The sequence below is a fragment of the Plectropomus leopardus genome, chromosome 22 (genome assembly GCF_026936395.1).
Source record: "Plectropomus leopardus strain MGB_pleo_1.0 chromosome 22, ASM2693639v1, whole genome shotgun sequence".
Taxonomy (NCBI): Eukaryota; Metazoa; Chordata; class Actinopteri; order Perciformes; family Serranidae; genus Plectropomus; species Plectropomus leopardus.
In genome coordinates, this window is record NC_142197.1 from 6,699,133 (window position 1) to 6,720,903 (window position 21,771).

The window sequence follows — 21,771 nt, forward strand, 5'->3', positions numbered from 1 at the left end:
TATTTTTTTTTTTAGATTATTTTTCGGGGCATTTTAACCTTAATTCATGGGAAAGTTTAAGAGAGAAAGGAAATGCGGGAGAGAGACGGGCAGAAAAGTGCCATAAGACGGATTCGAACCTGAGCTGCTGCAGAAGGGTTAATACTAGAGTGGGTCAGAAGCGTGTATCTACAGGCTTGCAGACAGCAGGTTCAGGACCTCGTTTTTCCATACATGCGCACTGCTTGGCTGTAGGATATGGACTTTTAATCACTCAACACATGTTGAAGTTGAACTGTGAACAGACCGTAAGTACTGAATATAAATTAAGTTAAATTTGTTAAAAAGGGACACAAAAATTGGGGGCCATAGTTTAAAGTAATTCGATGAAGACATAGCTTCATTTTGCCGAGACCATCTATATCACTTATATCATCTGTATCTTTTTTTTTTTAGTTTATCCATCTCATGGACTGTATATAACATCTGTGTCTTCATGTAAAACTTATGATCTGTCTGCATCATTCCCATTCATAAGTGTGACTGCAAAGGTAGTTTGTTAGTTTTCTTAAAGAAGTGGAGAAAGTTTATCACTCAGTGTGGAGCGGCATTACAATGACAAAGGTGGAGAAATGAACAGTGAACAAATGATTTCTTCCGAGTGCATCGGCAATCTTTTTTTTTAGTTATTATTTTATCTATGTAGGGCAACCTTATTACTTTTACTTCCCGGGTCACCTGCAGCCACGCTGCTCTGTTTTTACATAATAAGGGCATCGTCAATGTTGCTTGCCAATTGCCGGAAGAGTACACTTGAACGCACTGCGGATGAAGTGTAGGAAAAAAACTTCCTCTGCGGAGCGTCAAAATGTTCGCATTCAACACGATCAGCGGCTTTTATCTTGCTGATTTTAAGGTATGTGTGTGTGGGTTTCCCCCTCTCCTGTTTAATTGTTCTTTTAAACTTAATCTGTTGTTTTTAAAACACTAGATCGGAAATAACTGGGCGTCCGCGTGTGCTGTGACGAGAGTGGTATTTCCCCTGTACAGGTAGACTTTAACTATATTTTCTCTAAACTTTAAATTAAATAACGTGTGCGTATTTTAATACCATTGTTTGTGGCAAAGGTAATGAGGACAGCGGGCTGATGCCTGATGATTAGATGGCGGCCTGCTACTGTTTAAGTAGTTTTTTAAAAATATGTTTATATATTCTCTGGTGTGGTGCTTTATGTTTTACTTTGGGGTAAGGGTGTTTTGTGTTGTATTTGAGGGTTAGCACACGTGGCGATATTAGTTTTAAGCTTTCTGTGTCTTTTCTCTTTTTTGGGATCCAGCTCCTCATTGTCTGCCTGCGTGCACACGCCTATTTTTACATTTTATAATGTGTATTAATACCCAGAACCAGCATAGTTTTTAAGTCCTTGCAATATTTGTTTTAGCCCTTTTTATCCACTATTTTAACCTTTTAATTCATGTTATAACCTTGAGTGTTTGTTATTTACCTTTTTTTATTACCATTTTTAGCAGTTATTTACAACCAAAAACGTCAAATAAATCATTCAACTATTTGCACTGGAAGTCTCTGTCATGTTTACAAACAAATCTGTATTTTATAAAATTGTCGGGTAATCCAGGTAGACTTTGTGGTCTGGTCACACTAACTAATGTCAGATATTAGCCAGGAAACGTCACGTTAGCTATAGTGTTATTGGTTAACTTTAGTTTATCTGACAAAAAAACCCATTGACTTTAAGACGAAAGGCGAACGAACTTCCGCAATTTAGGACTAATTACTTCACAACTCTGTTTGATGGATGTATTATAATAAAGTCTATTCTGGCATCGACCCTACACGCCCAACGCGTGAGCTACAGGCACAGAAGAGGCTCTGCAACCAGGTCTTTGCCGTCCCTCAATTTTCTGCTCGGCATACACGTCAACCCGTATTTACAAGGTCAATTAACCCCCTCTTGTAAGTTTGGGAAGTGTGACAACGGGTGGCCGGCCCCGTCACGGTCGGGGGAGTTTGTGATCGGACGTGTGGAGTTGCTGTAATGAAAGTTTCATGAAGTGTGGAAGTGGAGCTAAGTGGTAGATGAGAGGAAAGAGGGGGCATAAAAAGTACTGTGAGTGTTATTTTACAACAAGAGGAGGCAGACAAAGTGCAGCTCTAGGACCACAACATGCACATATAGTTTTATGTGGAAACTTTAATGAATATTTTCCGCTGGGTTTATGTAACAGTGCAAAACGTTTCATGTCTGCATGATTTATGGTCTGCATTGTTGGTGCATGTGTACCTTCAGTATGAAGCATATTGCTTTGCAGCGTGTGTAGTCGCTATCATTAAGGAGCAGCAGAGTCCTTCAGGACCGTATGCAATTACCATGACAACGGGGAGCCATGAAAGCGACTGGAGAGCTAAATTACAGCACACACACACACACACACACACACACACACACACACACACACACTAGAGCGATGTTCTACAAACCCACTCTCACTAATATTCACCCACTTAGCACAAAGACTTTAGGATTCAAAATGAGCAGGGCGTGACTGTGACGGCTCTGTTTGCCTGTTGTCACCCGCCAACACACGTGTCACTCATGTCTGGAGGCGTTTGTGCATGTAAGCGGAGGACAGGCAGCCATGCAAACATTTGTCAGAGCTGATCTGGAGGCAGAAATTGTGTCATTTATTTTCAAACAAAGTAATTCTGGTTAAATAACAGAATGAAGTCAAGTAAAACAGATCAGGGGGAAGAAAAAAGATCCAGACATACTGACCTGCTACGTTTGCATGTTAGTCAAACTTTAAGCTTTGTTCACATAAACAATTCTACATTTTGGAAATTTTGATTGATGTTACTTTTTAACATGAAGCTGGAACTTGTTTGCATAGTTGAGCGTAAAGACTGAAAATGAAGAAAACAGCTAATCTGCCTCTTTACAAATTAGGGATGTCAGATATTACGGTGTACAGATATGGAATAAAAAAATGTTTCTTCTTTTCCATTTCTACACCCCAAAATCCTGAGATCACTTTGTCCTCCTGATCAGCTCCTCTGTATTTAATTGTTATTTACAACATCTATTGTACATCTGTGTGTCCTGGAAGAGGGATCCCTCCACAGTCACTCTTCCTGAGGTTTTTACCATTTTTTTCCCTGTTAAAAGGTATTTTTGGGGAGTTTTTTCCAGGGTCTAAGGGCAGAGGGATGTGGTATGCTGTAACGCCCTCTGAGGCTAACTGTGTTTTGTGATAATGGGCTTTATAAATAAAACTGAATTGAAATGCTTGTGTTAAACTTCTAGTCTGCGTCCATGTCCCCAAATTTTCTGTATGACTCACGGTTCTGGAGGTGGGCGGGGCCGAGGGGCTGGTAAGCGAGACCATTTCCTGGATGGCCAGGCGAAGCTTGAGGCGGTGCAGAGGGTTACTGATACCGATCTCCCTCTGGATCTCAGTGTCAGACAGCGCCGACATGATGGCTCCACTCTTCACGTTGGCGCGACATGCCGCCACGTACCAGGCCGGCATTCCCAACCACAGCTGTACCACACAGAGAGGAGACAAAGGAGCGTGGGATGTTGAGTTTAGACATTGTGCTTTTTGCTAAAGATCTGGCTGGACGTCTTAATTATCCTTTAACCCTTTGAAACACGGAACAATATCACTTTTCTTCTGCTGCTTTCAGTTGCTTTTCACAAGTATGCAAACAGTTGAACTCTGAGCAAGTTGGTGTGATTTCTATCAAAAACGGGAAAATCAGCAATGAGCAACTTGCTAATAAATGTTCCTCACATTGCAAGAAATAAATACATATAGAAAGTTATTTTTAAAATATATTAATTATGTTCCAAAATGACTTTAATTTTTCAGATAATTTCAGGCCATTTTCTTGTACTTTTTACTAAATGCTTTCTAATTTTGGGGTCTTTTTTTTCCATTGCTTGTTGCCCTCTTTACCTGTTTTTTTTTTTTGTTGTTTAGAAAAAAATAAAGCCAGTTTGCTCAAGTTTCTATATTTACTGTATCATGATAAAGTTGAATGTTATTCTGCCAAAATAAGTGGTTTTACTCTCAGTAGTTATTGCATTTTTGTCAGCCATCCTGAGAATCAGTAGATAATTTTGTCCCTTAACAGTGAAAATCTCACCAAGAATACAGTGTGTAACTTCAGCACAAAATGCTGCCTTATCAGCAGCTCAATATTTAGCAGCCAAAATAATCCCATTTGACTCCATCAATATTGGGACAAGTGGACTGGGTTTGACTGAGTCATGAACTGGCTGTTGGTCATCCATTGAACATCAGGGGGCAGTAGTGTTTCTACTGTTTGGCTTTTTCTACTCCAGTGTGTTCAGTTAGTCCAAAAATATCAGAGAAAATGTGTGATTCTCTGCAATGACTCATCCTAAATTGCAAAGACATTATTCTGGTTTATCAGCTTTTAATACCAAATATAAATGATTATTTTAATTATTAGGGTCACAGCTTAATACAATTACTAACGAAGGCTCTAAGCAAAGCAACAATATAAAAGAAATACAGATATTGTTTATGAAATGTCACCATTATGTCTCCGAGAGATGACATGCATGTCAAACAAAGTACAGTTAACCCCAAAAGCAAAAATACATTTTTTTCCTCATAACTTTAGTGATATTTATCAATCTAGATTGTTTGGTGTGAGATGCAGTGTTGAAGATATTGGCCATAGAGATGTCTACATTCAGTTTTATGGAACTAAATGGCACTCAGCCTTGTGAATTAATAAAAATAAAAAAATAGAAAACATTTGAAAAACTTACAGCAATTTCTCTCTTCAACCCAGAGGAGCTTTTTTATAGCTTCAAAAACCCTGCTTTTTGTGTTAGCACAACAAAAAGTATGAAATATAGTTGTCCTTAAAACTGTGGGATTTCTGTGGCCACTATTTCAAAGTAGGTACCGTCCAAGCACAGCAGGAACCATGAGTGACTTAGGTGTATAGTGATTGGTCAGAAACAGCCAACACAGTACTGGCAACCATTGATTTTAAAAATGTGTTAATGTAAAATTTGTGACTGCTTACCTCCAGCCAGGCTACAACTGTGGGACCGTCCCATTGGGCGAAAGGTAAACCCTTTCTCCTGGCCTCCTCCAATAGCTCGTGTCTGAGGGCGGGGACAGAGGAGACCTTGTATGAACGCGTGCACTGGTACATTATAATAAACACACATTATCTCACTCTGTTACAACACCACATCCTCTCACATCCTCACAAATCCCTGCAGTCACTGTGTCGTGTCTGCGTGTACAGAACTGTGTGTGTGTATAATACATGAGAGGAGAGTACTCAAACACACTTTATCTCCGAGTCCAGCTTGTACACTAAGAGTGCTGAAAAGGGCAGCGGTTTTATCATTCATCTCTGTGCTGCCAGAGAGCGGCGGAGACGAGTGCACAACTGTAGCCACACACACACACACACACACACACACACACACACACACACACACACACACACACACACACACACACACACACACACACACACACACACACACACACACACACACACACACACAAGCTTTGTGAGTGATCTTACGAGGGCATTCACTGACTACATGTATTCCAAAAATTCCTCATCCTGACATTATCATTTTCCCTGTTATACACCTATGATATTTTTTACCTTACATTTACTGCTGGTAGAAAGAAGGAGCAGCCGTGTATGTTGTTGGTGTTTGTAGGAGAATATCTCAACTATTGAACAGATTTTAATGCCATTTGGTGGAAGTTGATACTTTTTTTTTTACCACCACTGCTACAAATTGCATTAAGTTTTTGCAAATTGAGACTCAAAGTTAATTTCTGACCTTGAAACAGCAGTTGATAAAAAAAAAACCAAAACATCTCACATTCAGTAGCTTTTCTGGAGCAGATGAACTCAATCTGCTTATGAAGACTATGAAATACAGCCTAAAGCTCCAGAACACCTCTGCGGAAACCTAAACTAAACTACCATATCTAAATTTTGGACAATTTGTCCCTGCACAGAGTTGTGATATTGGTTAAAAGTATATAGGTGACCATGGACTTTCTCTTTGAATTTTAATGCAGATCTAGATCCAAACTGAAAATGTGTAAATATATGATTAAAATAACACATTTATAAGATACTACATCCTTGGCAGTTACTGTATGTGCTCTCTGAGTGCAAATAACACAACACATATACGTACACACACACACACACACACACACACCTGGAAGGCACTATGCTACAGTGAACCTGGACTGCTAATCTAAGCACAATTGCCCAACTCATCCCAGTTCAGCCACTCAGAATTTATTCTGCTGAGAGAGATTATTTTTTCACACTGATACTTTTGTTGATGCAGTTTTTGTATCATGCAGCAGGGTGTTTATAAAAGAAACATTTCTCCAAAGTCTGGGCTGCGCTCCATGTTTTTTGTTTCACAGGTGCTAAGGTGTAACCTAAGAGGGCGGAGTGGTACTTTGTTTTGCCTCACTTTGAGAACTGTAAATTGCATCTTATCGACAAAGAGCAGCGAGTAGATGTTCTTGGTCTGTCGTGCACAGAGCTATTTGTATTGTGCTGAGTCCTCCCACTCTCGGGCCAGAAACGGAGACCTTATAAACAGCCTAAAAAGGCCTGACAAACAGGGGGACTGAGGAACACACTCACACCCACATACCAAAACAGTACTTATTCTATTTACATTTCATAACAAAAGCTGAATTCCCTGAGTGTGCTGTCAAAGAATTGACAAATGTAAAAGAGTGGTGCTTTATAAACATGATACATGTAGCACTCTGAGCATTGAAGGCCTCAGTACAGTGAAAGGGCACTTAAACATACATGGCATACAAATGTGTGCATCCGAAAACAACCAGGGTACATTCTAGGGATGCACAATATATATCTGGTCAATTAATTATCAGACAATAACGGGACATTTATATTATTACGTATTATTTGGATAATGAAATCATAGACGATAAATAGCACCATACATCATAGTAAGAAGCCGGCTGACTCAACAAGGACAGCATCTACACACCCCGATACAGTAGGTGATGGTACACCTTTAAAGTTGGTTTGTGAGCTGCCAATAAACACAGAGAAGAATAGTTCAATGACTAGAGAGCAAAACGCGTCGTCACAGAAAGCAGGTAGTTATCGGTTATTGCATCGGTATCAACCATGAGAGGCAGGTAATTATCAGTTATCATATCAATGTTGGCTGAGAGAAACAGGTAATTTTCATAAAGGTTTTCATATCGGTATCGACCATGAGACGCAAGTAATGACTGTTTTTCATATCGTTATTGACCATGAGAAGGAGGTACTTATCGGTTATAACATTGGTATCAACCACAAGAAGCAGGAAACTATCGGTTATTGCATTGGTATCAATTTTGAGAAGCAGGTAATTATCAGTTATCGTATTGATATAGACCATGAGAAGCAGGTAATTATGTTATCGAATCAGTGTCGGCCAAGAGAAGTAGGAAATTCTTGCATCGGTTTCGACCATGACAAGCAGGTAATTATCGGTTATTGTATTAGTATCAACCATTAAGGAGGCGAATAATCATCAGTTATCATATCGGTATCAACCATGAGAAGCAGGAGAGTATCGGTTATCACATCGGTACTGACCATAAGAGGCAGGTCATTTCACTTACTGGTATCAGTATTGACCAAGAGAGGCAGGAAGTTACTGGTTATCATATCGGTATTGCCATGAGATACAGTTAATTATCAGTTATCGGTATAGACAGAAAAAGATCCATATCGTGCATCCCTAGTACATTCACTGTCTTATCTATCCAGCACATGGGGAGATAGCTCAGGTCTTATGTTCAGGTCAGGTCTAAAGCATGAAGAAATACATCCACTGAACATAGCTGGGGAAAGGGAAGTAAGGAAAAAACAGTTATGACAAATCATACAAACAAAATCTGACATTCCCATAACCAGATATTACAGCTGGTTATTTCACACAAAGAGATAGAGACACATATAAAAGGAGAGGAAGACATTCCGGGTGTAAAAAGTGGGCGCCAGCTTTAGCGGCGGCAAATTCGCTGTCCAGCCGTGGATGCAGCTGCCATTGAACTGTAAAAAGGGGGGAAGAAAAATGAAAAAAGAAAGATGGCGTCGTTAACAGCCATAGAGAGATACACATATAGATAAGAGACGTCAGCTTTGGCACTGGTCTTTTTCGGGGGTGGCGGGGGAAGATGGCAGACAGACAGGAAGAGATGACAGACGGCAAAATGAGGTGAGACAATGGTCATATCCAGGAGGTCAGTTACACATCCTCACAACTTACCCGCTTTGTTAGAGTCAGAGGATGATGAGAGGGAGAGGAAGGGTAAGAAGAGGAGAGAATCAAAGAAGAGAGAGAGAGAGCCACGGGGAGACAAAAGTACACAAATGTTAATGAGTCAATAGGCATTTAAACAATACTGCGCTCAAAAAAAACCACACGTGCGCTCACACCCACACACATATATCTCACAATGGAGGACATTCGTTTACAGGAGCATCTGTAGACCGGTCGGAAAATGTCATCTTCTACAATGCAGTCCTGACCACATCTCGTGCAGCAGAGGAAATGAGAAAATGCACTGAAACACAGCAAGACCCCCTCCACGGCCTTACATTCAGATGCTCAGTTACATTCAGATTACTTGTCCTCTTGAAGGAAATAAAAAAACACACCAACAATGAGAAACCACAGCGGTACTGATCGATCAAGATGCTGAAATGGAAATAGTGCAGGCAGCTCGATGGCATGCAGTGTGGAGGAGGAGGAGGAGGAGGAGGGGGCGCCAAGATGCAAGGTGGTGGTGTGGCCTTAATCCTGGACACTGCTATGAAAGAGTCAGTGCGGTGGAAGAGAAAACAACACATTTGTCAACATACAACAAACGGTACTCGCTACTATCGACTACATGGGAGGCAAAGTTATTCGTCATGACAACTCAATGTGCACTTCGAGCAAATGACATTCATCATTTGGCACTGGGGCATGGCAAATGCACACACACACACACACACACACACACACACACATATGGCAACACTTCTGCTGAAAGATTTGCAAAAAGAGGGATCCCCCTTTTCCACATGATGTGACCTGATGTGAGTGTAATCTACGGGTGGTGTGTTGGGAAAAGTCGTCTAAAGCTTACAAATTGACAAAGTAGCTTTGTGAGATTAATTGTGTTTTCAGGCCGGATCAATAGTCTGACTTTGGCTGTATGTCTGAATACAGTGAGGCTGATCTCTGCTCCTGGATACTGATCCAGCCTCTGCTTTCTATCGATCCTGCTCTCAGTGTGGGTTATGGTATTGCGCACAGTGCAGTACAGCACAGAAGGTGGAGGTTATTGCCTCTGTGCGTGTGTCAAAGGTGTGAAGACACACATCTACACTGACTTCTAAACACAATGACCATAAACTTTAATGTGGTCATTTGCACCTGCTGATATACTGAATTGACACTATTGTCTGTGTGTGAGGAGACTCTACTAGAGGACTACTTTTATATGTGTTTTGTGGGCTAGTGATGTGCCTGTATGGACAAAGCTTACTTCTTTTTCAACCTGCGGTCCTTCTCGGCCTGAGTTCCCAGCTTGCTCACCCCCATATCCTGGCCCGCCATGTCTGCATCCATCATGGTTGCTGAGAGAAGAAGAAGAGCACAGGACATCAGTGAATACAATCTGAAATTTATATTGTGTCATAAATAAACTAAAATAAACTCCACAGGTGTTGAATTGAGGACATATTAAGCTCTTTGTCAGGTTCATTCTTGTATTTTGCGTTGCTACTACAACATGTTTACATGCTTTAACAGTAAAAAAAACACTTAACTTTCCTCACACTGTCAATGCTAAAACATCTGTATTCATCCTCTATGTGAAGTGCTTCATTTTTGTGCCTTTCTCTTAACACCCCACTCCAAAAAAAGCCCAGTCTGCCAACACAACCTCTGCACCATCATTGCAGTCGGAGGAATGACTGTAACAGAGAATAGCAGCACTATATATGGTGAAAAATCAAAAGATTTTAAACCAACAGGGTATGTTTCTGCAGGAATTTGATCCAAAATTGGGGAGAAATTAACACCATCAGCAACCAAGATTACATGTTTCCCTGACGTTAGCATGTAGCATCTTGTAACAGTATATGTAAGGTAAACGTGCCTGGAGCAAATGATCATACAAAGATATCCATCACAAGCTGATGGCAGCTCGTCTAAAAATAAATTTAAAAAATCTGTTAGAAACAGAGTATTCACTGTGGTCTGAAATCTGAAGTTTTGGCCACATTTTAACATCAACATCCAACACTTTAACATTATGTATGACAGAAAATAAGGAAAAGCATAATGGGCTCCTTTAAGTCACACCCTTATTTTTTATTAGGATTTAGGCAGTTCTGAGGGAGTTCAACTTGCTAACATTGGTGATGATTATATCATTTTTATTTTTATTTTTAAACCTATTGTTACTGGAAAACAAAATTCAGAACAAAAAATATTGTGGAGGGGTATAATTCCATAATTTTAATAAAGTATTTCAATCTTTACACATTACAATTTGCTGTATGATAATATTACTGTACTGCATTGCTGGTTACCAGACCATGATGATACTTTTTTAAATTTAAGTTTTTTATATTATTCAGTCAATGTCATTGATAACTGAATGATGGTATGGTGCATAGAGTTTCTCTGTTTTGGATGAATGTGATTTTTTGTTTCAGCTGAGTGTAGGAGCTCACTATACATAAACATAAATGATGTTACTACTAGTATAAATAGTAGTTACAGTGCAGCTATTTGGGATGGTGAAACTGTTACACCACCCTTAGTTTCATATAAGTTTAAGTGCCCCATTGTACGAACTCAAAAACACTGTTCAATAAATTTGGGATTGTTGGTACAACAGAATCTAAACTATGAAAATTAGGAATTGGGTAAAATATCAGCATTTTGCAATCAGTATTGTTGAAAAATGCCTGAAGTGCCCACCTTGTGGATCTACCATGACATGTCTGTGTGCCATATGTGCCAGTCTGCCTTTCTCCTTCTTGCCAAACAGCCGTCCGATGGAGGATTTGATGCCCTTCTTCTTCGGCTGCTTGTGCAGTGAGTCTTGGCTGCTGGCTACGCTACTCAGTGCACTGGCCTCGGCCTCCAGAGAAGCCACGATCCTGAGGACACAAACAAAACACAAGTAAATGAGTTCAAACTTATAGGAAGACTTAAGTTTCATGAGATCATTTCTCAAAGGCGGAAATATTCATTATTCTTGTGAAAAAGTTTGCTTTTTGTGATAAAAAATGAGAATAGACAGTTGTTAGTAGTGGGCACAGTTGATACATAACTCAATGTGTAATCATCCCAAAATTGTTATCTCACTAACTTCATATTTAATACCTTCCTTTGCTCTGTTAATGTGTTTTTATTCCGTGCAGTATTTGCTACTTTCCCTGACTTCGCTTCTTAAGCTCATTTATCCCTGTCAATTACTGAAGATTTATCTAATATTGTTGCTCCTGCCTTTGCTTTAAGTTTTGAAAAAGCATCCAGATTATCTCTAGTGTGCTTAAAATTATGCATGGCAAAATTGCAGCTAAATTGGAAGCTTCTAAATAAACAGTCTCATTTTCATCCAAAGCAAAAACCAGCAGAGCTGGGATGACTACACCATCTGAAAACCAGTGCATCAAACTAACAATTCACAAGAAAGACTATAATTCGCATCAGAGATAGAGAGGCAATTAAACACAAAAACTCCCCTACTGCAGTTGGTAAATGTTAAATTCTAAGTAGTATAATCAGAAGTCTAAACAATCAAAATGAACGCCAAGATGATTCTACCAACAAAATAACTTCTGTCTTTAAGAAAAGTTTGCACAGATAACACCTACCCTCGTGCGTCATTGTGCGAGGAGGCTGGCAGTGTATGTGTCATTCGGACCGTGCGTGGCGTCGGAGGCGGGGACGTCTCACACTTGATGGTGGCCTTGTCCTCACGGCCATCCTCGTCCACTGCTGCTATCTGAGGAACGAGGGCGAAGGACATTAGGAGTGACCCTTGAATACTCCTACACCACCAGGAAGTCACTTTAGCAAATATATTATTAAAGAGGACCTATTATAGTCTTTTATTATTTATTTATAGTCTTATATATATATATATATATTTAAGTCTCAAAATATGGAAAAGCATAATGTTTACCTATTAAAAGGGGAATTCAGGGGAACCTATAGTTTATTAATATCACATTAACAGTCTATTGATGCTGTGCTGATACTGTGCGTACCTTTCTTCTGTGTTTCCTCAGATCACTGGGCTGTTGGGCAGAAAAAGAGCAATCATCAATATCCACATGTTATAGCATGGACAGAACACATATCCACGTAATGAAAGACTAACAGCTTGTTCATATCGATATCATACACCATTAGATGCTCTTGAGCCTTTTCCAAATACCAGAGCATCAATTCACAGATCAATACAGAGGAACACAGAAGGATTGGTAAACAAGTCATTTGACCAGTCAATAAAATCAAAACCGTTAAAAGCCTCTGGGTAAAGGACACATCACACACTTCTCCTGTTCTGGTGTATTATGAGGGCATGTATGAATATTTTTTTTATCTATCAAAATCTTCTTGACAGGCACATCTGGAGTGTCTCAGCCTCAGGTCAGCGCAGAGAGAGTTGGAGAGGAGCTGAGCTGTGAAACAGATTATTGTCTATTCTTGGAGAAACTGCGAGCCATCCCTGTGACACCTGCGTGATGACAGCTGACAGAGCAAGACTGCTTCTGTCACGACTCTCTCTGCATGTAAGTTTAATGCAGCAAGCCTTCAAAAATTAATGTCTTCTCTAGCTATATTGCTTAAAGGGACAGTTCACCCCGAAATTGCTGATGAAATGACTCAAGATTCTGATACATAATTCCCCGTTCCCTGCTGCAAACAAGCGTTAACACATTTTATCGTACTGTTCAGCTGTAATTTTAGAAAGTTTGTGACCAGGCTGCCATTTTTTCCTACTTGAAAATGGACCAAGCACCACCCCAAATTGCATGTGTCGCTCAGTGCTATGTCACATGTTATTGCTATGTTTCCTTGTAAGTCTACACAATTGCGTCAAGAGGCATTTTTGTGCAATAACATCCCCTGGAAATTTAAAATGAACTAGAAGGAGCAGAGAGGACCGACCACTGTATTGTTATAGTGGTCAGTCATGATCTTTTTTGGGTTAAACTCATACTTTAACAAGCACATAACTCTAGCTGCCTGTCCTTTCATTTTCTTTGCTTTATTATTTCTTTATACAAAAATTATGTTTACCGCTGACTGAAACAACCATCAAGTATTAACTGGATGCATAAGCTGTTTTAGACATATGGTAGCCTTTACACAAGGGAAGGATATATTTTATATATTCAATATATTCCTCTACTTATCTGAATCCCTATGTACTTTACAAAAGTGGTACAATCTCCAAAAATAAATTTTAAATCCCTGCAAGTACACACTCAGATTTAGCATATACTCAAACTCTAATCGAATGCTGCTGTGTAATGTGAGGACAGCAAATCCCTCATGGCCTTAAAGACATTTCTGCTCGTCAATCACAGCGCAGCAGACTAAAAGCAGAGGCAGACTGACATTTTTGCAATTTGGCGCCTCAGAATATCATGTCATATTTCACACTAGCTGCTGCTCTTGTAATGTAATGGTCATCAGTCCTTTCGTCAGTGTGATATCTCAGATGCCACTTGTCTGTATGAGTTTGAACCCAGAGATATGATATCGTGTTCTAGCGTGACAAATCATACTGCTGGAAATGATCGTAAAGTTCACAATATATAAAAAACAAAGGGTGTCACATAGTTGGCTAATTTTATCTTGCAGGGGATGTTTTCTGTTGTAGGTTAAAGATGATTTTTCTCACATGCCTCAATGGTGAATGAAGGATCCATAAACAGAGAAAATTCCTAATGAATTATAGTCATATGGCTCCGTGTTTAACTACATCAAAACTATATCAAAACATCTGTTTACAAACTCTTACACAACACATGCAGTTTAATCCAAGTCTCTGGTGAATAGACAGGTTTCACTTTTGGTTTAGTTCCCCATTGAAAGGGCTGTCTGTCTGTGAGTTGTGTGAGAGCTTGCAAACAAATGTTATGATATAGTTTTCTTGTTGTTTTTTACAGTTCTAGGATTCTTCATTCACTGTGAAGGCAAAAAAAACAATGATTTCTTGACAAATTCAGCATAACATAGGGTGAGTAATTAATATTGAAATGGTCATTTGGGGATTGAAGTATTCCTTTGAGTATATTTTGTGTCTTAAAATGTTGAAATATTCTAGGATTGCAGAGCTCAACTTGTTGATTCCCAGATATCTTTCCATAAACAGATGTTACACTAAACTATCTTAAAGAAAAACACGACTAGATTGCGCTACTTGTTCTAACAGAGAGCTTGCATTGTTTAGCTGCTCCTCTAACAGTTAAAAAATGGTCATTCTGTTGATCCAGCCAGCTGTACTAAAGCAACTCACCAGTGTCATGACCCCCATACGCTCCATGTCGCGGGCGGGGCTTCGAGGGTCAAGTTTGGGGGTGGAGTGTCCACTGGGCGGGGAGGAGGAGGCCAAGGAGGAGGCGGTGGCTGAGGCAGTGATGGAGGCTCCGTGGTGGTGCATTCGTGCCAGGTTGAGGCCCTCGAGGCTGACGCTGGCCACACGGTTTTCAATCTCCTCCGCCCGCAACTCTGTCGACTCTTTCTCCTCCTGGATCAGCCTTGGAGGAGCAGAGAGGAGGACAAAGTCAGCAATAGGCGTCCTTATCTCATTTGCTCATGAAGATGTTGCAATATAGAGCTTATATACAGTAACAGTAACATCCAATGGCATTAACTTCATGCTCCTTTAATATTCCCAGGCATATCAGCATCCTTACTACAGACTTTAGTCTTATCTCTATGGGGGGATTTCATGAGATTTTCCTAACAAATTCCATTAATCACCTACAGTATAAGTCAAGCTAATTAAAGGCCAAAGTGAGGAGATAAAAAGGCTAAAAGTCAGATCATTAGTTTTACCCATATCCTAACTCTGTAATTAGCTGAGCGCTCGACTCTTTGCCTTCATGATCACTATCTGCCGTGAGATTTGAATGAACTCTTCCTGTAAGAAATGTAGCCCAGTGTCTATTGACGGGGATGTAAATTAGCGAAGACCAAAAGCCACATTAAGAACCCTTGAAATTAACAACTAAGTGAAGTTGCGCCTGAGGTTATGAATACTTATCAGCACAAGATAATTACAGCATTAACAAGCAATAGGCAGATCACATTTCATTAAACATTCAGTGCATACGAGAGAAGAAGGAAGAGCAATTTACAGCCACGCTGAAAGACAACCGATACCTTAGTATGAGCGTCACAGATTCTTGCATTACATTTCAATTACAGGCAATGTATTAAGCAAAAGGCAAACTCTGGAACTGAAAAATTAAGCCAGCATCAAACTGCAGTTCCTCCAACGGCCACTTGAGACTCATTTCAAAACAGTCAATCCCCATGGACCCTTGTGTTAAAATGTTCAATTTTACAGCAGAAATAAACATGTTTACAGCCTGTTTTGCATATCTCACCTATTTACATTTCATTAAGGCTCACAGGTATGTATAATTATAAGGCATGGATGCTATGAGTGACAGGCAGGTGTCATTTGTGGCGTTAGTTACATTACCATGGCATAACCATGGATTCAGAGTATAGGATAAGCCTTAGCTGGCATTATTTCAGTGCATTCTCAGTTAACAAAAGCTATTTGTAGTGATTTGGTTGCCCAAAAAAATCTTGCTCAGCATTTGGTTGTACTAAAAGACTTTTTAAGGAGTCAGATATTCAGTTTTCAGATTTGTACATTTGTTGTAGTGCTTTTAAGCTTGTTATTTTGTTGGCCAATATTAGCAATATCACAGTAAACCACAGCAGAAATTAAGCTATATAGTTGGGGAAAATGCAAGTGTCAAGAACATACTGAAAGTGGACAGTAGATAGGTGGATTATGTTGCACATATAGTTTGAAAAGTTTTTTGTGACACTTTTTTCTGCTTCTGTAGTTACTGACATAAATACAGGCTGACTAAAGCCATTGTTCTTAATGGGGTGTGTTATCCAATACTACAAAAATACAGATTTTGGGTGGAATATCACATCATAAGCTCAGGGTGTGGGTAGAAAAGGTACAAAAGTTAAGAGACATTCCTAAAAAGTGATGGAGACAGATAACAAAACATCACCTCAAAGTCAAAAACATTTTAAGTAATCTGTAAAACATAATTAAAAGGTGCAGCTTTCCAGGACATAATCTTTTAAAGCGTATCAAGTGCTAACCTAATTTGCAGTCAAATAGATTAGAAACACAATAAGTAAAGGAGGCAAATCAATATGTCTGGGAATCTGGCCTTTTATATTAAATTAATACTGCAGTGTGTGTTAGGTACCGAATCTCCTTGTTGATTGCGTCCAGCTGCTCCTGCAGCATCATGGCCAGAGTCTGTGCATCAGAGTGGCCGCTGGGTGAGAGCAGGTCCATGGAGCTGAACAACGTTTCCCTATCATCGTCATCGATGTCCGACATCTCTGTATCGCTCTCAAAGTGGTGGCCTCCCAGAACCCCCAGCTGCTGTGATCGCCATTCATGCTCCCCGAGCGATTTGGCCTGCACATAAAGACGAAGACAGACTATGAATATCAGAATATATAATTCAGAGTTCATACATTTAAACTATTTATGGGAATTAGAGGCACCTTGATATGTGCTCAGAATTCTTATGCGGTCCCTAAACTTTTCTCACAATAATTGTAGGAGACATCTTCTACATGTAAATGCACAATGATGTTAACTTTTGACTTTCCAGATGTCAAATGCCATGATTTTATCATTTTATGTTATTAGACATAATATACATACGCACAATAAGTGTATGAATTACTGAGTTATGGATAAAAATATGTTTTGTGAGGTCACAGTGAGTGTTTGTGCCAAATTTGAGGAAACCCCCTCAATGCCTTCTTGAGATATTGCAGTCATGACATTAGATGGATACGAGGTCACAGTGACCTTGACCTTTGAACACCGAATCCTGATCAGTTCATTCTTGAGACGAAGAGGATGTTTGAAATTTGAAAAAAAATCTCACATGACATTGACCTTTGACTTAAGACCACGAAATAAAAATCAGTTCATTCATGACTCAAAGTGGATGTTTGTGCCAAATTAAAAAAAACAAACCCTCTAGGTGTTTGTGAGATATCACATTCACAAGAGTGACAAAGATGAGTTCATAATTACCTTAAACCTTTGACCTATGACCGCCAAAATCTAATCAGTTTAACATTAAACACAAATGTACATTTGTGCCAAATCTTGGGAAATCATTCTTGTTCTTGAGATATCGCATTCATGAGAATAGGACAGATGGACAACCAGAAAATGTATTGCCTCTAGCCACAACAATCGTTATTGTTAAAGTATGAAAATAAAGTCAACAGACCAACAAGATGGAAACACATTTTAATGTACTACAAGTTGTTTTAATTGTAGCCTGAGAAAACACATCATTATCATCTAAAACAACTTCTATTGTCTCATTATGTCTGGACAAAATATGCAAGCAACATGGTGAGTTTGTTGTCTCTCCTAATTAAATTTAAAAGAGACACCATTTACCAATGTAATCATGTATTTGCTGTACAGTATAATAATAATTAAAATGTTTTTATCCTGGGAGCTGCAAGTCTGTACTCTTCACCTTCAGGCCTATTAAAAAATAGTATGCTACTTTAAAAAGAGATGACACGAGCTGATCTCATTATTGACGCCCATCTACACTCTCCTGGTGATAATATGCTTCTCCCACAACAACATATAAAACCCACGCAAGCCCTTATGTACTGTGGCAGGAAGTGTCTCTCATCACCAAAACTGCACAAATGAGGTGGTCACACCGAAAGAGATCGCCTTTTAAACTTGCCTTTATCTCTCCCTGTGTATATCCGTAATACCATTTTCAGTTAAAGTTGCCTTAATACGAACTGAACATTATGCAGGCTTCAGGAATTTTTAAAGAAATCGTAAGGCAGGATGTTGAAGGGCATCTGCTGTTTTTTTTTTTTATTCTGGACCCTATTTTCCCTTGTTTTTGTGTTTATGTGACTAATGGGAACAACAAGATTTGAAATTGGTCCAGTGTTGAACTAGACCGATGTGGCAAAACAAGCTGCAATGTAACCACCGTCTATCTCTGTAGGGATCCTTTTCATAAGTTGTCAAATACTCAGAATTACAATCTAAGCCTTTCAGTGGCAAAAAAGCAGGTTTGGTAGACATAAATTGACAGTGGTTGTTGTTTTTTTTTTTTGCTGCCTTGCCTTTGTCGCTGCTGGTTGCTGCCCTGTCGCCTTAACCTGGACCAACAAAAGAGTCTGTCTCAGTTGGAATCCTTTGCATAATGTTGTCAGACACTTAGAAAAAACAAGCACTTTAAGTAGACGTGAACAGACTCCGTGAATATACCCCGAGTGTTCACTTTGCAGCCTGTTACATAGTTGCTGACAACAGCTTTCTCACTCAATACTGGGAAAAAAAGGCCTTTCTCTGTAGGGATCTTCTCCATAACGTTGTCAGACACTAATAGAAAAGCAATCACTTCAGTGGATGTAAATTAATAAGACACAAAAACATGATAAATAGGGTCCAGGTTGCAAACTGCCAAAGTTATCCTTTGATCTGATTTTAGTATCCTTCTCAAAGGTTAATTGTATTGCCATATTGAATACTCTTAGACACTTAACACTGTATTACAGTACAGACCAAAAGAAAGTGGACAAATAAGACCCCGGCTCACCTTGGTTTCACGCAGACCCATTCGACCTCTCCTTGGCCGCCTGATGACCTTGGCCGAGCGGTAGTGGTCCGACTGTGTTTCAGCCAGAGATCCCAGCGAGAATCGGAGCTCAGCTGACGTGTCCAAATGAGACCTGAGAAGATATTTTTATGAGTAATACTACACCTCAGCCAAGCTGAAGATAAACAGTATCCTACAACACAGGAACTTTGCCTAAGCTCTGACAGCGGTAACAAAAGATGAGACACAACAAAAATATTATGGTAATGTTCACAAACACGCAGACAGTAAACCATTCAAATCTTGTACTCGGGTACCTCAAGCGTACCTAATAGTCACAATGATGCAGTGTAAAGTGTACTCCTTGAAGGATCAGTGCTCGTTATGCACGCCTTTACGGCAGTAAATTGTTTGTCTATGGTGGAGATTAAGACCGCTACTGTCAACACATCAGTGCTGTAATATGAGAACTTCATGCTGCATGAAAAGGAAGCCAGAAATCATCCAAGAATAGATACGGCAAGTTCAGTGATACCAGCATTTCTAACAATAGAGCAGAGCAAATTGTTTCATCAGTGACAGATAAAATAACAGGACTGCTACTGGAGAGAGTATATCTGTTTTCCAGTATTTTATGGGCTTCCTGTTACATACGGAGACTACTGGATCTCAGCCAGTCAATGTCATCCAATAATAAAGTAATGGAGATGTTTCCTTGACTGTAACAATATGAGTAATCTGTAAAATGTATACAGACAGTCAAGCAACTTTAAGTACTAACCACTGTTTCAGAGCTTTGGAGTCTTCTTCCGTGTTCAAATAATGACTAATGTTTGGACACAGAACCGTCTTGGTTTCACGCAGTTGCTTAATTATCTTTGTGCTCCAGAACTCCAGTGAACTGAATCTAACTTTAGTTTGGACCTGCTCCTGAGAAACACCAGACAGACAAGTTCCATAACCACCGAAGGCACGGAAAGCATCCCTTTATTCCCTGTAAAACTGTAATAAAAGTACCAATTACTTGTCAATTTTAGAGCTTAATCTGCATAATTTATTGCAGATTGTCTTCTCCTGAAAGCGATGGACCAATCATTCATCGGTTCAACAATCTGACCATTTCTCCCTATCATACTCACACATGATAAATCCTCCTGAAGAATTCTTTTATATATTAGTCTATCACGCTGCTGAACCAAAATCTGTGTGCTGCTAACTGAGATTTTAATCTAGGAAATGTAAGTTATAAAATCATAGAGGGTGAAGTGACTACACATGCTACGTATTCCAAAAGTGCAAAACTATGAACGCTATACATGATGAAAACAAGTAATACTATCACACGGTTGTATGCCTCAACGTAGCTGTCAAGCCGAAGATTCTTGTGTTAAGGCCAAAAACATGTTTCATGAGATTACTGTGACCTTGACTGTTGACCTTCAACCAACAGAAAAAAGTGTCTAATAAAGTGGACATTTATGCCAAATTTATAGTACAGAGGGCTGGTGGCAGAAGCAGATACTGTTTACCGTTGTCCTTGCAAGGCATTTTATTTTGAAAATTGACAGAATGCACCGCTGCTTGATGTCCTGCCTCGTACGATCTGCTCTGTGTGGCTTGACACAACCGCTGTCTGCCTGTGGCAAAAATAGACTGGGCGCGTATTTTACGCGCTGCTGAGACGCTCTGAGGTGTGCCCGGTGGAATAACGAGCATTGTCTAGAACGTCCACGATAAGCTCAGCAGGCCGTGCTGTGGCCGTAACGCGCCGTTCATGGACCTGGTGGAGTTGGCACATCAGGGTCACCGGGCTCAGCAAACAGACAATATCATAAGTTCAAAGTTCAGCGGAGAGTTTCAGGGTCCAGTGGTCTGAAGTCATATACGGCTTCAGTGTTAAAAATATTACTGGGCTGCAAACGCTCATATAGGTGAAACCAGAATACACACACCTACACACACACACACACTCATATGCAGCCAACCTACCGTGACAGGGTGGGTTCTGTGAGGGAGCCTGCCCTCAATCTGAATTGGTCCAGCTCTGATCTCAGTTTCTCGATCTCCTCCGCCAGATGTGTCTGGACGAAACAATTTGACAAGACATCATTACAGTCGTCACATTGATGCACTGTGTGAGCTCTTGGTGCTGATTATTTTTATATTGCTTATTACTAACTGACGTTGTGATGTTTTCAAGTGTTTTCCATACCCCCCCACAGGAAGCTTATGACTATTCAACTGCAACAACAAACAACCAACCTCATTATTTCCCTATTAAAAAGTACTTGATTAAAGCAGCCTCATGTAAAATGTAAGAGATTTAAAAAAAGATGCAATCATCATTTCTTGATCTCTGAAACCTACTTTTTCATGGAGTGAATCTTCATATTGTTTTCTGTAACCTTCTGAGTCCTGGATTAATAAATTCTGCAGAGAGAAGGGAAAAAAAAGTCAGAGGTGAGAAAATCCACATCTTCCTGGCATTCGCTGGATAGAACAGATATTGACAGGTATTCATCGACATCGTCTTTAACCTTCTCTTCTAGAGCTGCCATCCTCTCCTTCAGGTGGAGCTGAAGACGCTCGTTGGACTCCGTGAGGAGTCTGTCCACCGTGTCCGACAGTCGCTTGTTGTGCTCTTCATTCATCTTTTCCCTCTGTCGAGCCTGGAGGGATTCAAGGACAAAACTGAAGAGTTTTTCAAAGTCATATCAATTGACTTTAAAAGCAATGTGGCCATAACCAGTTTTCAAAATGTTTGCTGTAAAACTTCTGGTTACTTTAAAGTGGTTCCC

General features: G+C 39.8%; 1 protein-coding gene across 3 annotated transcripts in view; it reads right to left on the reverse strand.

Annotated features, from left to right (window-relative positions):
- Positions 1 to 21,771, reverse strand: part of ppfia2 (PTPRF interacting protein alpha 2) — a 253,750-nt gene that overhangs the window by 17,626 nt on the left and 214,353 nt on the right. For all 3 annotated transcript variants that reach the window (XM_088073032.1, XM_088073033.1, XM_088073034.1), the window contains 12 exons: positions 21,511 to 21,642; positions 21,341 to 21,403; positions 20,963 to 21,054; positions 18,974 to 19,106; positions 16,568 to 16,785; positions 14,614 to 14,854; positions 12,350 to 12,379; positions 11,954 to 12,084; positions 11,052 to 11,233; positions 9,607 to 9,697; positions 5,066 to 5,147; positions 3,340 to 3,540 (listed from right to left, as the gene is read on the reverse strand). In XM_088073032.1, coding sequence (XP_087929158.1) covers positions 3,340 to 3,540; positions 5,066 to 5,147; positions 9,607 to 9,697; positions 11,052 to 11,233; positions 11,954 to 12,084; positions 12,350 to 12,379; positions 14,614 to 14,854; positions 16,568 to 16,785; positions 18,974 to 19,106; positions 20,963 to 21,054; positions 21,341 to 21,403; positions 21,511 to 21,642 — 1,596 coding nt within the window. The remainder of the gene's footprint in view (positions 1 to 3,339; positions 3,541 to 5,065; positions 5,148 to 9,606; positions 9,698 to 11,051; positions 11,234 to 11,953; positions 12,085 to 12,349; positions 12,380 to 14,613; positions 14,855 to 16,567; positions 16,786 to 18,973; positions 19,107 to 20,962; positions 21,055 to 21,340; positions 21,404 to 21,510; positions 21,643 to 21,771) is intronic.